Here is a 14504-nt window from a genome sequence, read left to right as displayed (position 1 = left end):
CTGCTAGATCATATACAGTGAAACCCCGTTTTATTAATAGAAGAATTTTGCAGCACGAACAAGACGGGGACTAAGTTAGTAAACAATAATGACAGGACGAGCGCTGCTGCGAAATTCTTCTATTATGTATCAACACCAACTGGTCTAAACATCGACGCTTCTGCAGATGTTTTTTTTTTTTTAAATAGCAGGGGAAAAAACGTACTATCCGGGAAAACATATGATCCAAACCACCTAATTTTTAAAAATCTAGCTGCTGAATGAGGTACAAGGTCAGGTATTGACAATTTAACCTCATAAAAATGTCGACTAGCATTTCTTTGCACAAGATCCAAACAGATCATTTTCTAGTGCTCGCACAATTCAGTCCGCATTTGCGATGTCTTAAGCGCAGAAGGAATTTCGCAAAGCATCCGGTCTGCCAACAACAATAGCAAAAGTAACCAAAATCTCTTGACAATTTTTAGATGCTTTGCCCCTCAGTATTGTGGGGAAGCCACCGCGGCGCCTGATTGTCAAAGCGTTTCTTTTTATTCAGAACAGCAGCTTGGGCTTATTTGCACTTTTGTTCTTTTTGTAGCGAGAGCTACACTGGGCTACCAGTCAAGTATTTTTTGGTACATGGGAGAGGCCAGTTGTGCGCATGCGCCATTACCATGGCAACCGAAGAGGAGCAAAGTGCGGCGTGTGCTTCGTCGTCACCGCTGCCGCGCGCCCGCTCCACCGTCAAAGCCGAGCGTGACATCACACGGATGAGCAGTTGTGCGCATGCGCCGATACCATGGTAACCAGAGAGGCCCCACAGCTGCGCCACGTTCTTCGTCGCCGCCTCGCCGCATGCCGCTCTATTACCCGAACCCCGCGACGCAAGCGCAGGATTGCGCATAAAAGGCAGAGATGTAGTGGGCATCTGTATCCCAACGTTTGACATGCATGCAGAGAAGGAGAGTCTAGCCGCTGCTAAACGGCAGTATAAACAAGAGAAGATTAAATCTTCCGATCCTGAGGTTGTCACCTGGCAGTGGCCTTGAACCAAATAAGAACGTTGGCGTCTGTGTGTACGTGAAACAAGGCATCACCGCTGTAGCGAGAGCTACAGCGGGCTACCAGTAGAGCATTTCACGGTACATGGGAGAGGCAAGTTGTGCACATGCACAAGGAAGATGCCTTCGATCGCGGTGAATAATGGTGAAGCCTGCTGTGTTCCGACTTCTGGAGAGCGGCATTATCATCCAAGGAGTCTACATGGCACTGGGAGCATCTGTCAAGCAGACAATTGATGTGGCTGCCACGTGTATACCAGCTTATGGCACGGTTTCACAGTTGTGTGTGACTTCGGGTGATTTCGACAGGAAACAGGACTTTCTTAGTCAGTGTATGAAAAAAAGTTTGACTTTAATATAGCTTCGGACCCTCACGTCCAGACTACACAATGGGGAACTACCATAGAGCTTGTATACTAAAGAGGCTCTACCAAATCGACATACTGCATCGACAAAATTGAGACCGCTGCATGCTAATTCACATATCATTGGGCAGTCTTCATCTCTATCAAGCAAAATGAATAAAAGATGTGTATACCCAATGACTCTCATTGCTAAACATACAGTGACCACAACAAGCTCAGCCAGGGAAACGTACCTCTCGCTACGTATATCCTGGCATAGCCGAGCTAAGCCACTGCCAATTTTTTTATGCTGCATTCTCGAAACCCAGCCCGCTCGTACGTAGCGCATCGCTCTAGTTCATAGATGCTTCACCCCCTTGCCCATGTGCACTGCAAAGAAACCTCAACATTTCTCCCACTGATGTTGCGTGCCTGCAAAAACAGCTGTCTCTAATGCTAGCGTGGCTATTATTTTTGTTGTTGTTATTGGTGGTGGCGATGGTGGTGTTTTGACTCCTTGCACCTAGGCACTGCAGAGAAGCCACCATGGCGGATGACTGGCGCTGCATTCCGGTTCTTCACATCGCAGGCCCTCACGTTCGGCACACTATTAGTATGTTTGCACACATGCGGTTGGTAAATAAATGTATTATGCGACCACAATTTGTCTGACTTTTAAACAAAATAGCCGGGAAATCATGTTATCCGGGAACGTTTTGACGAGGAGAAATATAGTGCAACTCTGTGGGACATTTTTAATGTCTGCAATTTTGAGCGTACGAACCGGGAAATCGTATCAACTGGGAACATAACAACACTGTATCCCCCATAATAATGACTAGCCTTTCAGGTGGCATTCACAGCACTTCTCCATACAGGTGGGACTATATATATACTCAGGGACTTCTTTTGGCAATGCAGCAGAGGCTAGGCAGGAAAGGGAGAGAAACAGGCCTTTGTCCCCGAGCTATGGGGGGGTGGGTTTTTCATTTTCATTATTCGGGCTAGGAGTGCAGAGAAGTGAAAGGGGGGATGTTGGAGAGGAAGCGCACAGTTACTAGGGCTGAGGACCCACTCCCCACGGAACAGGAACAAGGAGCTCGTCTCCTTCCTTATCCTGCCTAATGCCTGTAGCGATGCCAAAAAATTTGTCCCCGAGAACAGCTAAAACTACACCCTCCATGTTGTTTGTTATACATAGTATGAGTCTGCAGATCAAACAACTACAAAGAGCAATGAAATTTTTTTGAAGTAGTCTTTTGAATTAGGACAGGTAATGTGGCTATCAGTACCAGTTGATAATGAAAAATAGCAGAAGAAATGAAGCACATAGAGAAGACATACACAGATGAATGCCGTAAGTACTTGGCATAACTATATTCTAGAACACTATAGCATAACCAAACTGGTTGCCAGACTGCCTACCAAATCAAAGGCAAAAACAACACATACTGTACTTTGAAATCGTTCAGGATATGTAAGACACAATCAGTCTGAAATTAAGAATTTTATGTCACTAGAACAAGTGCGTGCATATCAACTCAATACAGATAAAGTTCAGTATTCTAGATTACTAGCCCTAATCCTTCATCCTGATGTTGCAAAGCTGAGGCGAGATTAATAGAAAAGTATTACAAGAAAGTGATTAAGGAACCTCAGCCAATCGTGGTTTGCAAACAATGTGCGTCAGCGGGTCTCTGTACTCGAATTCAGGTGTAATGTTGCTACTGGTCTGTTATTTACTTTTTTCCTTTTGGCATAGAAAAGCTTCACTCCCCATAAAAGTGACACACTTGTTATCTCAAAACGCCAATCTAGCAATTTTGATGACTTTTTTTTAGTGCCCCGTGAAGAAAAGAAAAAAAGAAGCTGTGTGCCGGATTTGTGACACCATCGTTTGCTTTAGAGGGGGGCGCGCATCTTAAAATATGAAAAAGAATGCGAAAAAGTCTATATGTTTTTACATTCACCTTTCACTGTGAAAAATATTAAAGCCCAACTCAATCTAGAAATAAAAAAAAAAATTATGCGCCTGCGCGGCCAAAAAACGATCGAGAATGGCGAGACGAAGCAGAAGTTTGCGCCGCTCCCTCCGCTCCTGCACGTCTGATCATGGCCATTTTGGTGTCGTTCGAAAGCTCGCTTCCTCTGTTACGTTTCCTCCTTCAGAAAGACCGGTCTGGCGGTCTCCGTCGCCGCCGCTCAACCGCTTGCGTCATTCTGGCGAGCCAACAGTGGGAACATGCGGGAAGAAGCAGGTGCCTCCACGGCCGGTCTGCGGGGCGACCGCGTGCACTCTCCTCTAGCCTGGCCATGTGGCGGTGTTGTGCGAGGTGTATGTCTCTATGTTCATTTCTTATTTTAATGTGCAAGCGTTAAGGAGCTCGTGAGGCGGAAAAGCCGGCGTCGCCGTCGTCGGAGCGAAAAATCCCAGGAGCAGCAGCAGCGGAGGCCTTGCACAGCTTTTGCTCCCGGTATACTACATGCTGCTCCGTCAACGCATGGAACCAGCACTGTCTCCCCGCGCATGGCTGCCGATTAGCGGTGGCAGCCCGATAATGCTATCGCGGTCTATTCTTAAAGGCGAAGCTAGAGCGTCATCCAAGATTTTGGTTTCTGTTGTGTACTGCCATTTTGACTTTTCACGCGAAAACTGCATGCAACAAAAACCTGGATGCAAGGAACAATCGCCGACTTCTTTCAGTTTCGTTATATTCATGTCAAACTGCATTAATAAAGTATTGCCATTGCCTTGGCTAGATTTGAAGTCCACAAATTTTGCTGAATTCCTAATAACACACACTATCTTGACAGGCAGGCTCTGATATTTTGTTTTAGTTGACATGTTCAGAATCCGAAGATGGTTTTGAAAATGGGAAGGACATGTCATTTTTACTGAAAAATATCACAGTGAAACTACTGACTGTTCATCCTATAACATATGGTCATACTTCAAATGCAGTTTTCTCAGTTTCATATTTTTGACTGGTTTCCTCAACATTACGCAGGTTTTTGAAAGCTTCTATTGGTTTCATATAAAAACACTCTTGGTTACTACTTTCTTCAGTGCGAATTGAGGCACTTGATGACATTCTTTGTATAGGTCGCGTATAAATATTATTATTAGTGGTTCCTTATTAATAAAATAACAATGGAAGGAAAAGATTTTGCCAGCTGCGGCACCTGTCATCGAAACTTGAAGCACCTGAGCTGCGGCTAGCGTGAGTAAAAGGACAGGGAGAGCAGAGTGAGAGGAAGGAAAGAGGGGAGTGATAGAGAGAAAGGATAGCATGTGTAAATAATAATTTGCAATTCATTTAATGAGTTGCAGCGTCAAATACTGACACCTTTTATACCTGACAATTTTTCAGGGTGGCATGTCTTTAGAGAAAAAACAAGAATGTCATCAAGAATGGGAAGTCTCTGGCTATCATTTCATGTAATTAAAAGCAACAAAGTGCAATGTAAAAATTCATTAGCTGCATAATAAATTGTCTAATTATGCTCCAGACTTTGTAGGATATCTAAGACCAGCATCTCAAATATGATATATTTGATATCTACAGAGAAAAAAACATTTTTGTACAAAGTTATGCCACATTATAGCCATTAAATGAAAATTTCAATGGAGCCGAAATTCTAGAGGCCTGTGTGCTGCGCGATATCAGTGCACATTAAAGAACCGCAGGCGGTCGAAATTTCCGGAGCCCTTCACTACGGCGTCCCTCGTAGCCTGAGTCGCTTTGGGACGTTAAGCCCCATAAACCAAACCAAACCCCAAATAAAACAAAATTAGTATAAAGCCCTCGTACCACATTTAAAGAAAAGCTGAGGTGCTTTTCCAAACATGGAACGAAGTTGTTATTTGTGTCCTTTTGCTTCTAAACATTAATATCATGCACAAGCTGAGAAAAGCTATACAAAAACAACTTTGACTATCAAAAAATGTGCACACCTGCAGCCTTGCCCTACAGAGTGGCTCTGGCCATTATCTGTGATTGGCCAGGGCTACCACGACGTCAGCGATGGCAGCTGTGCCAGTGTTCCTAGCACTAGCAGGCAACATGCTCTCTACTACGTTGCATTTGTCCTGACAACAAAATCCATGATTGTGGACTGTTTTTGATGTCAGGAGGAACTTGGGATTCCCCTGTCTGCTCTTGACTCTCTTGGCCTCCAAGATGGCGCAGTAAACTCTGGCAAAAGCAGTGGCACAGTGGCGCCAGTTGAAAATGAAAATGCTGATGTAACACTGCTGCACGTCGAAAGTCGACTGGTACGTTTGCATTATTTCCACAGCCTTTTTGTGGGATTAGAGGCAAGAAGTAAGCCTGAGAGTTTCTAGAAAGCAGCTGTACAGTGGCTCCACAATGGGAATGAAAATGCCTTGAGGTCAGGACATGTTTCTGCTCCCGGGTAGGCACAAGCAGATAGTGATGCTGGTCATGTCCCAGACCCCTACTATGAAAGTGTCCATGAAATAGACACATCCAAATGTGCATGGCTTAAACTGGTTGTGTTGTCTTGCTCCAAAAAGTGGCAAAGGCCACCACTGTGAACATTGGCACTGTGCAGTTTTGAGGTGAGATCAAACCAAAACAGTGCATGTGGTGCGGGTAGCAGAAACAGCTGATCTATGAAAGATGATTAATCTTCAATTATTCATGTTTGAAAGCCCTCGTATTGCTTCGGTGCCTTTATGGCTCGTGCAGACACTATTTTGTTGCCTTAGTGCATCTCGTAATTCAGCAGAGTGTGATGTTTAAAGAAACTTTGCGGCACCATCAGGATGACATAACAGAAAAGATGGATCAGCTGTCGCCTTCAGATTTCGGGCTCCAGACAATCAGTGCACACCAAAGTGGACATGTAAACTAAGTGGATACTTCCAGAATACAGCACTGGCCTTCTTTAAAGTTATTTTTTTTCCTTTCAAGCTTTGTATTACCTACAAAACAGAATATTAATTTTAAAGTCCATGTTACAAAGAATATATGATCACTTCCAAGGGCTTCGTGGCTGCATAATTTGGCTTTTTACAACAAGTTTTTTGGTTTTATTCCCAGTCAAAGCTGTATATGCACTCCTCTTCCTTTGTTTATTTCAATTTGCAAAAGCTGCTCTCTGAGGTAGTGACGACCACCCTCTGTGAGTGAGGTTCGACGGTACTGCATCAGGGCATCAGTTGAACTGATCTAAATGACAACTCCAGTGCACACATAACAGACAAACTTTGATGACAAGCACTGTCACAGAAGTGATCTCACTCCTGTTGCTCTCAAGGGCCTGAAATTGAGGTACTAATAAAGGCCATTAGGCATGGTGCTTCTCGAGAGACGGAGGAGGTACTGTCGATGTGTGAAACAAGTGAAAACTATGGTACCGTTAAGTGAGATGTGCAAGGCACAATGAAATTTTAAAACTAATTATTTTATATTTCTTTGAATACTGATACATACTCCACTGAGCCAATTTTCAACTTCGGCCACATCAAGCCATATTACAACATGTACGACAACCATCTGTTGCCACAACAAATAATCTAAAATTTCTTCACCAAAAAATGGTAAGGTTCTAACATTGTTAAACTGAGTACACGTGCGAAAGAGTGCGTTTAGCCTGGTTGGCTCGCGGTTTTGCTTTGCTGAGTCGTCGGCATGTCTGGCGACGATATTAGACTCAGGTTAAGCTCTGACTGAGTTTAAGCTGATCTGAACTGTTCGCACCGCAGATGGAAGTTGATGAAGACGACTATGTGCAATGCACGGTGCAAGAGTGTGTTGCAGTTGAAAACGAGGTGTGACCGGCTGCAGCGATAGCAATAGTCCTCTCGTGCAGTGGCCAGCAAAGCTAATCTCTTCGCACCGCCGCAGGTTTGAAACCCTGTCACGGCAATATTTATTTTATTTCTTCATCCTCATGGTCAGGAACGCCACACGATCCTTGGTTTGGTTTGACCTCATGAACTAGTGCTTTCCCACTAAAACATATGGGCAAAGCTGAACTTTTACATACTACCCCCATTACTGTTGCTCTAACTGCTGCTGCTATTTTTTTGTAGATTTGTTCGTTTCTGCACTCAAACAAATATTAGAGTAACTAGTTTTCCCAGAATGCCATTTAGAAACTTCTGGCAGTCCATTACTAGCACACCCACGGAGGAACTACCTTTGTACGATGCTGTAGCTCAGCCTGAAGTGCCTTTTGGTCAGGACTTGTGGAGGAAGACTGGGCCTTGCGCTGTAGGCATTCTTGCATTTCCTGCAGGGACGCTCGCAGATTCTTGTTGTCCCGCTCCAATGCCAATTTCTCTGTCTCCAGACGCTCCCGCCGACCCCATTCGGCAGCATTCTCCCCTTGCAGTTGCACCAGCTGACAACATAAGGAATGCCTGTATGAATGAAATTTCTCCCACAAACAGCATGGCAAGGAAGCTGCTCCCACTACAGCAAAACCCTGATTACACAGACAGAAAACACTGTGCTCCACAGAAGGCACAGCCCGAAACATGAGAACCATGGGCACAATTCCCAAGTAACACGAAATTTAAAAGATACTTCTGAGCAAACTCCCCTCGCCCCCGTCCTTTACTTTCAGGAACTTACTTCTCTCTGAAAAAACTAAGGCATCAAAAATGTACAGCAGGCTTACTCACTAGTCAGATGCTCAATTAAACAGAAATTGTCAAAACACTGTGTAACGTAACAAAATATGAACTCAAACTTTAAAAGTTTTAGTACCAATTCTAGTCATACAAAAATAAAGATGGCAACAATGAGAAACCATAATAAGGATGGCACTGCAGCCATGACAAGCTCTGGCACTCCACTCTGCAGCCTCCGTCTGAAGTTATGGCTGCAGTTGCAGTGTACAAAATGGCGACAAAGTTCTAAGAGTGATTTAGACTGTTTTTATTGACATGTACAAAAACCAAGGAAATGTCTTCTTTACTTTTACAAGTTAGCAATGCATGCCACTGCTGTGCAGCAACACTACATTTTTGAAGAGACACTAAAGATGATTGTATGCATCATACATTTTCTTTGTAACTCTAGGCCAATATGAGTGCATAATGCACAAATTTTGACACAATTTTTCCTCCTCAAAAGCATTTTACAATAGGCCATTTGCAGTTCCTGCACTCTCAAAGCAGTCAGTGACGTCATTCTTGACATCAGAAAATCAGCACTCCAAGAAGCGAAACTTACTAAAGAAGTGCCAAGGTATAAGTATCTTGGTATTGTAATAAACTCGCAACTAAAATGGAATGACCATATAGACCACATTAAATCCTCAGCTTTACGTAAACTTGGTTTTCTTCGCCATAAACTTAGGGGCGCACCTAGCAGCTGCAAGCTATTAGCCTATAATACGCTTATACCTAAGACCAAAACTTGAATATGCCGCCATCGTTTGGGACCCCCATGCAAAAAAAGACATAGCAGAATTAGAAAAAATACAGAGACGCGCAGTACGTTTCATATTTAATAGATACAAGAGAACTGATTCCCCATCTTCGTTAATGCCAACAAATTATATTAAACCACTCCACGTCCGACGCAAGATAGCCCGCCTATCCTTCCTTCACCAGCTAATCCATGGAAAACTAGGCATTTCTCCAGTCCCCTATGTGCAGTTTTCAGAAACGCGTAGAACTCGTCGTCATCATGATCACACCTTAGCACCATACTTCGCGCATACTAACACTTTTAAATTTTCTTTTTTTCCACAAACAATTGACAAATGGAACGCCCTGCCTCTACAGGTGATATCGGCTGTTGATTTTGACAAGGCACTCTGTGAGCTATTTTAAATATATGTACTACATTGCACAATTTTATTGTTCTGTGTTTTACGATGTAACTATTTTTGTGTTGAGAATTTTTCTGCCCTCCCTGCCTGGACTCAAATGAGGGTCTGCAGTATTGTGGAAATAAATAAGAAATAAATAAAAAAAAACTCTTATTTTTCACGTCCTATTTTTCAAAACATAAAGACACTATGAAGTGAAATATATACGAAAACAATATAAAAATTTGATAATAGAAAATACTGCAAAATACTGCTGTAATAACACCAGGCACAATGAGTAAAAACCATCAGGTGGCCAAACAATACCATGATAGACATGAGAGAAAAACTATTTCACACAATGCCTGGCTTGTGAAGCAACGACATGTGAGGGATTATATATCATAACTCTAGTTCATACAAAGCCCAGCATTATGCCAGACGTCTTTTCTATTTCTGCATTTTATAAAAAGCGTAGAGCACCGCTGGCATAATTCGTTAAGTTGGTTTTGCCTTATTGTGCTTTGCCACGAATGTGGCATCAGCCACATCACTGGTCTTCAGCAAAATATGGACAAAAAGCTAAGCACACATGCCAGTGCTTCACAGGTGCAGTGCACGTGTTGCCATGGTAACCACTTAGATATGTTCCAATTCACAGAACATGCAGACTGCCATCTACATTTTCTATTTTCAAAACTGACAGTTCCACCATTAGAAAGACACGTGACATTAAGGTGAAGCCAGGTAACATTTATGAAAGAGGCCTACAATGAAAATTACTCCACAACTTAGAGCAATAGTGAAGCCCAATTGAGAATGCTGGAGAAGCCCTACCTAGACAAACTTTTCACCTCCTTTTTGGCCCTCCGCCAGCTAAATAGAGTTCCTAGAACTGCTGCTCGTCACACACAAAACCCTGTATATGCAGTAATTACACCGAGCGTTTATTTTTAACCTGCACAGGTGTTGCACATGCTCCATCACCTTCTGAAAGCAGGCTGTCTGTTGTGAATGATGACAGTGTAGTGGCATCAGAATGGATTTTTTGCTTGCCAAGTATGCCCACTGCTGTCTAAGCACCCACACCAAAGCAACTTGTCAAAGGGTGCATGAGCGGCAATGTTCTCACAAGCTGTCATAAGGAACACCTTTTTTATATGCTATTATGGTGTGAAAAAAAGCCTTAGCATACCGTGGAAGAAATGCGCACATTTGTCATGACAATACTTGATATTAGTGCCCCAGGAAATACAGGAAAACCTGAATAATTCGAACTCAATTGATTCAAAATCCCTGATAATTCGAAGAATTTTTGCAGTCCTGGAATTTCTGATGTAAATTTTATGAGATAACATGAACAGGCGACCTGCACCAGCCCGATTAATTCGAAGATCTGGGGTGCTATGCGGGACTACCCAGTCCCAATTTTGCCACGAACCCAGTGAAGTGACAGCCCTTTGAAGCGATGTCGATCCTTGATATGCGATATGCCCCAGCGCCAGTACTTTCAGCACAAAACCAAATAATGGTAAAGCTCGCGGACTGCCAAAGCGCGTGGCTGCAGAGGAAAGGACATGCTTCATTGCAGCGCAGCAGAGAATAATGGTTTCAATGTCACGTGCTCTCGGCAGTTCATCAAGGCAGCATCTGGTGGAGATGCTGGCATCAAAGCACCTCACACCCCTAGCAGCACCGGCAGCGTCAGTGCGTATCCTAAGAAGTGACCATTATTACTCAGTGGCTGCAACAGGTCGACTGCACACCATGCCTGCCTGTGCCGTTTCTTTGTATGGTGTGCCGTGGATTAGAGGGTTAGGTGAACAGCATCCCTGATTACTTTGAGTAATTGCAAAGTTCTTCCAATAAAGGTAGCCCATTTCCACAACGAAATTTTTGCCCAGGTCCCTTTTTTCACTGTGCTCGGCTCATTAGAAAACCCACTTAAATCGAACATTTTTCGTGGTCCCAATGAGTACGAATTAACGAGGTCCTACCGCAATCAGTGTTTTCAACGTTAAGGTGATGGCAAAAGTCAATGGAAGGAAGTTTTTGGCACTCAACCAAAATTAGCCAGAGAGTGAAGCTTGCAACAGAAAAGACACAATGCCATGTAGGATGACTTCTCACTGCAAGCACTCATGTTATGCATCAAGAACTTCATGTGCTGCAGCAAGAATCTGGCCAACCACAAAGAAGGTGACTTAGCAGCTTTAGAAAGACATGAGCCTTCCTTAACTGCGAACGTTGACTGCGTATCGCCTGCTGTACTGGTTTGGTTTCAAGTGAGTGAAGAGGAAATCAGATTGTGTACAGTGAAATTCTACCCAAAGAGATTTTTTTCTTGGACTGTGATATGGAGTTAATTTACTCATTAATTTCCAGCCATGGGTGAAAAAACAATTCATGGATACGCACGGATAACTTCGCTCTTCTTTTACTCTTCTCACCAAATGTACGAGATGCCAGCACATCAAAGCTTACAGACCCAGATATTGCGTGTTGCTTTCTAATAATGCTCAAAGAAAGCCATCGCCAGTGAAAGGCCGTCACACCATGTTTTGAAGCATTCACAGGACATCGAAGCTGTGCATCTGCCGCAGCAACTATGAAATCCATAAGCCCACAACTGCATGTTAAGCTGCAGGAATACAACTCTGGCATTCGCTGGAGTTCTTCACTTCAAAGCACACAGAAAACACACATGAAGTGAACATGGATGATGCAGCTTCACTATGTGCATGCTGCCTGGTATTCATGATAAATGGCATGCACAGGCAGTGCCCACCAAGACGTCGGTGCATGGCGGCATCAGCTAAGGTAATGTGACAACGCTGGCACTCATTGGCATGTTCGTTCTCAGCAACAGTGGTGCAACACTTCTAGTACTAGCTGGCTTTTCCGACTTCGCAACACATGGAACACACAGACATATGACATGAATGTAGACGACTCAGCTTGTAATCGGCATGCTGGCTGGTATTCATGGTAAGTGGTATGAAATGAATTTGGCGAGAGCTTAGCAGAGGCTGTCAATGCATTGGTACACAACACACTCAACTGAAGCAATGGTAGCACTAGCTGGCATTTTCCCTTCACATCACAGCACGCGACTCCTCAACTTCGTCACATCCAGGTTCTGTGTATTCATGATAAATGGGGCAAAATGCACAGAGCAAGCTTGTAATGCCGGTAGCTGAGGCAATGGCACACTGTGGAACATGAGCAGCAATTATAAAAGATGTCCGTCACCATGCCGCAACATCAGATCATGGGGTGCCGCGACTGGTTGGTGAAAGTGTTCCAATTTCAGATGCACTGGGGGACAGCAGGGCTTCTCTTGTATTCTCTAGTTGTAACTTACTCTACAGTGTCCCTTTATAAAACTGCACATAAAAAATGAAATTTCAAGAAAAAAAAGCAGGAACCATGTTATATTACTGCACCTGAATGAGTGCATACAGCCATCGGGTTTCATTAGCAAACTGTACCTTAAGGGCAGGAAGTTTCACTCACAAGTGAGGATTTCACAAACTCTAGAAATGTGTCTGTAGACCCCAGGAAGTATATAGGCCTCTTTTGACAATCACTGTTTTATATAAACTTGTGAACTGAAAGAACTCTCCAGCAAAAACTGACCTGCGCTCTTAGTTCAGTCATTCTCTTGTCCAAACAAGTACGGCCACTTGCTTCATCTTCGAGGTCAATAAGAATACATTCCAGTTCATCTTGATGTTCTGCTCTGATTTGACTGAGCTGCATGAAACAAGAAATTCATTATTTCAGACTGTGCTTTACTCATATCAAAATAAAAAAATGACATCATGAGCACACATGCAAAAAGAAAACACACCAGAAGTTTTTGCCGCACAGTTCTTCCACTTTTTCTTTTTCTCAGTATAGTACATACCATATAATTTCATGTAAAGGATGCATGAGTGTATGAGCTGCTGCCCCCCCCCCCCCCCCCCCATTTTGGACTAGATAATCTAAAAAAAATATCGTTATACGCTCTTTTTTGAATTCGTGTATAGGCCACGCCTTCAAAATTCCCACCTGAATATATAAAAAAAAAAGTGCAGCCCTTACATGAGTTTAAATGCTATGCACACACACACACAAAACCAATAAAAGCTGATAGAGCACTGCACATGGTACAGGAGATCATTAGTTTGGACCCCACTGATGGCATGTGATTGCTGTTTCTACTGTCTCCTATCTAAAATGACTATTGTTTTTTTCTGGTATATTAGCCAAGTTTTTTTTTTTTTTCGGAATTTTTTGTCAGTGCATCTTATACAATGGTATGACCTACACACAGCCAAAAATAATGTGCCATGGTGCGTCAACTTTTACCATGCCCAATAACTATATTAAAATTAAAATCTGTGTAAAAGGCTGCTGCTGTGGCTCAGTGGTTGTGACGCTTGGCTGCTGACCCGAAAGGCGCGGGTTCGATATCGGCCGAAGCAGTCTAATTTCGAAGGAGGCGGAATTCTAGAGGCCCGTGTACTGTGCGATGTCAGTGCACGTTAAAGAACCCCAGGTGGTCGAAATTTCCGGAGCCCTTCACCATGGCATCTCTCATAGCCCAAGTCGCTTTGGGACATTGAACCCCATAAACCAAACCAAACCAAAATTTGTGTAAAAGAAAAAAAATTCAAATTATTTTTAAATGTTATTTCATGGGTAGAATCCTACAATCTCACCACAGCTGGACTGAATGCGGTGGCTGCTGCATTTAGTCCTGCCATCCCATATCCAGTTCAGCCATGCTCTCAAAAGTTTTAATATCGAAGTTAGTTCTGCCAGCATCAGTTTTGTTTGGCTTTGTGTGTGTTGTGCTTTGTTCTTGCTCAACATGGCGCCACTTGTGAGTTGGAGGAGCTACAATGCAAAACTGAAGTTTTATGCCATTGAGTATGCACTGGAGAATGGGAACCAGGCAGCCAGGAGACAGTGAGGGAGTGAGCGAAAAATGATCCTGGAGTAGCGTAAGCCGCAACAGTGCACATTCGATGAAGCCAACAAAACAGATAGACCACTGGAAGAAGGCATGCTACCCAGAGCTTGAGGATTGTCTATGCACAGCAGCTGCCATAAGCAGGTATTTTCTCTGCACTCTCTAATGAAGGATTCCTCAGCGTCTTTTAGTGCCCTAGCATTAAGACCCCAAAGCACCGATTTCGCCGATCTTTGGCTGAACCCTGCTTGGCCTTGAAAACCGAGCCTCGAACTGAAACCGAAGTGAAAACCGTACTGTTTATACCTAATTCTCATTTGGCCTATTGGCCTAGCCACACTAAATCACCCATCATTTTTTTAT

At 43.4% G+C, this 14504-nt stretch overlaps 1 protein-coding gene across 2 annotated transcripts in view; it reads right to left on the bottom strand.

Annotated features, from left to right (window-relative positions):
- LOC144113250 (coiled-coil domain-containing protein 102A) overlaps window positions 1–14504 on the bottom strand; it is a 59302-nt gene that overhangs the window by 26750 nt on the left and 18048 nt on the right. For both annotated transcript variants that reach the window (XM_077646225.1, XM_077646224.1), the window contains exons 6-7: window positions 12818–12934; window positions 7556–7759 (exon numbers count right to left, since the gene is read on the bottom strand). In XM_077646225.1, coding sequence (XP_077502351.1) covers window positions 7556–7759; window positions 12818–12934 — 321 coding nt within the window. The remainder of the gene's footprint in view (window positions 1–7555; window positions 7760–12817; window positions 12935–14504) is intronic.

The sequence above is a fragment of the Amblyomma americanum genome, chromosome 1 (genome assembly GCF_052857255.1).
Source record: "Amblyomma americanum isolate KBUSLIRL-KWMA chromosome 1, ASM5285725v1, whole genome shotgun sequence".
Lineage (NCBI taxonomy): Eukaryota > Metazoa > Arthropoda > Arachnida > Ixodida > Ixodidae > Amblyomma > Amblyomma americanum.
Note: the sequence above shows the minus strand (reverse complement) of the source record. Positions and strands in the feature narration are given on the sequence as shown.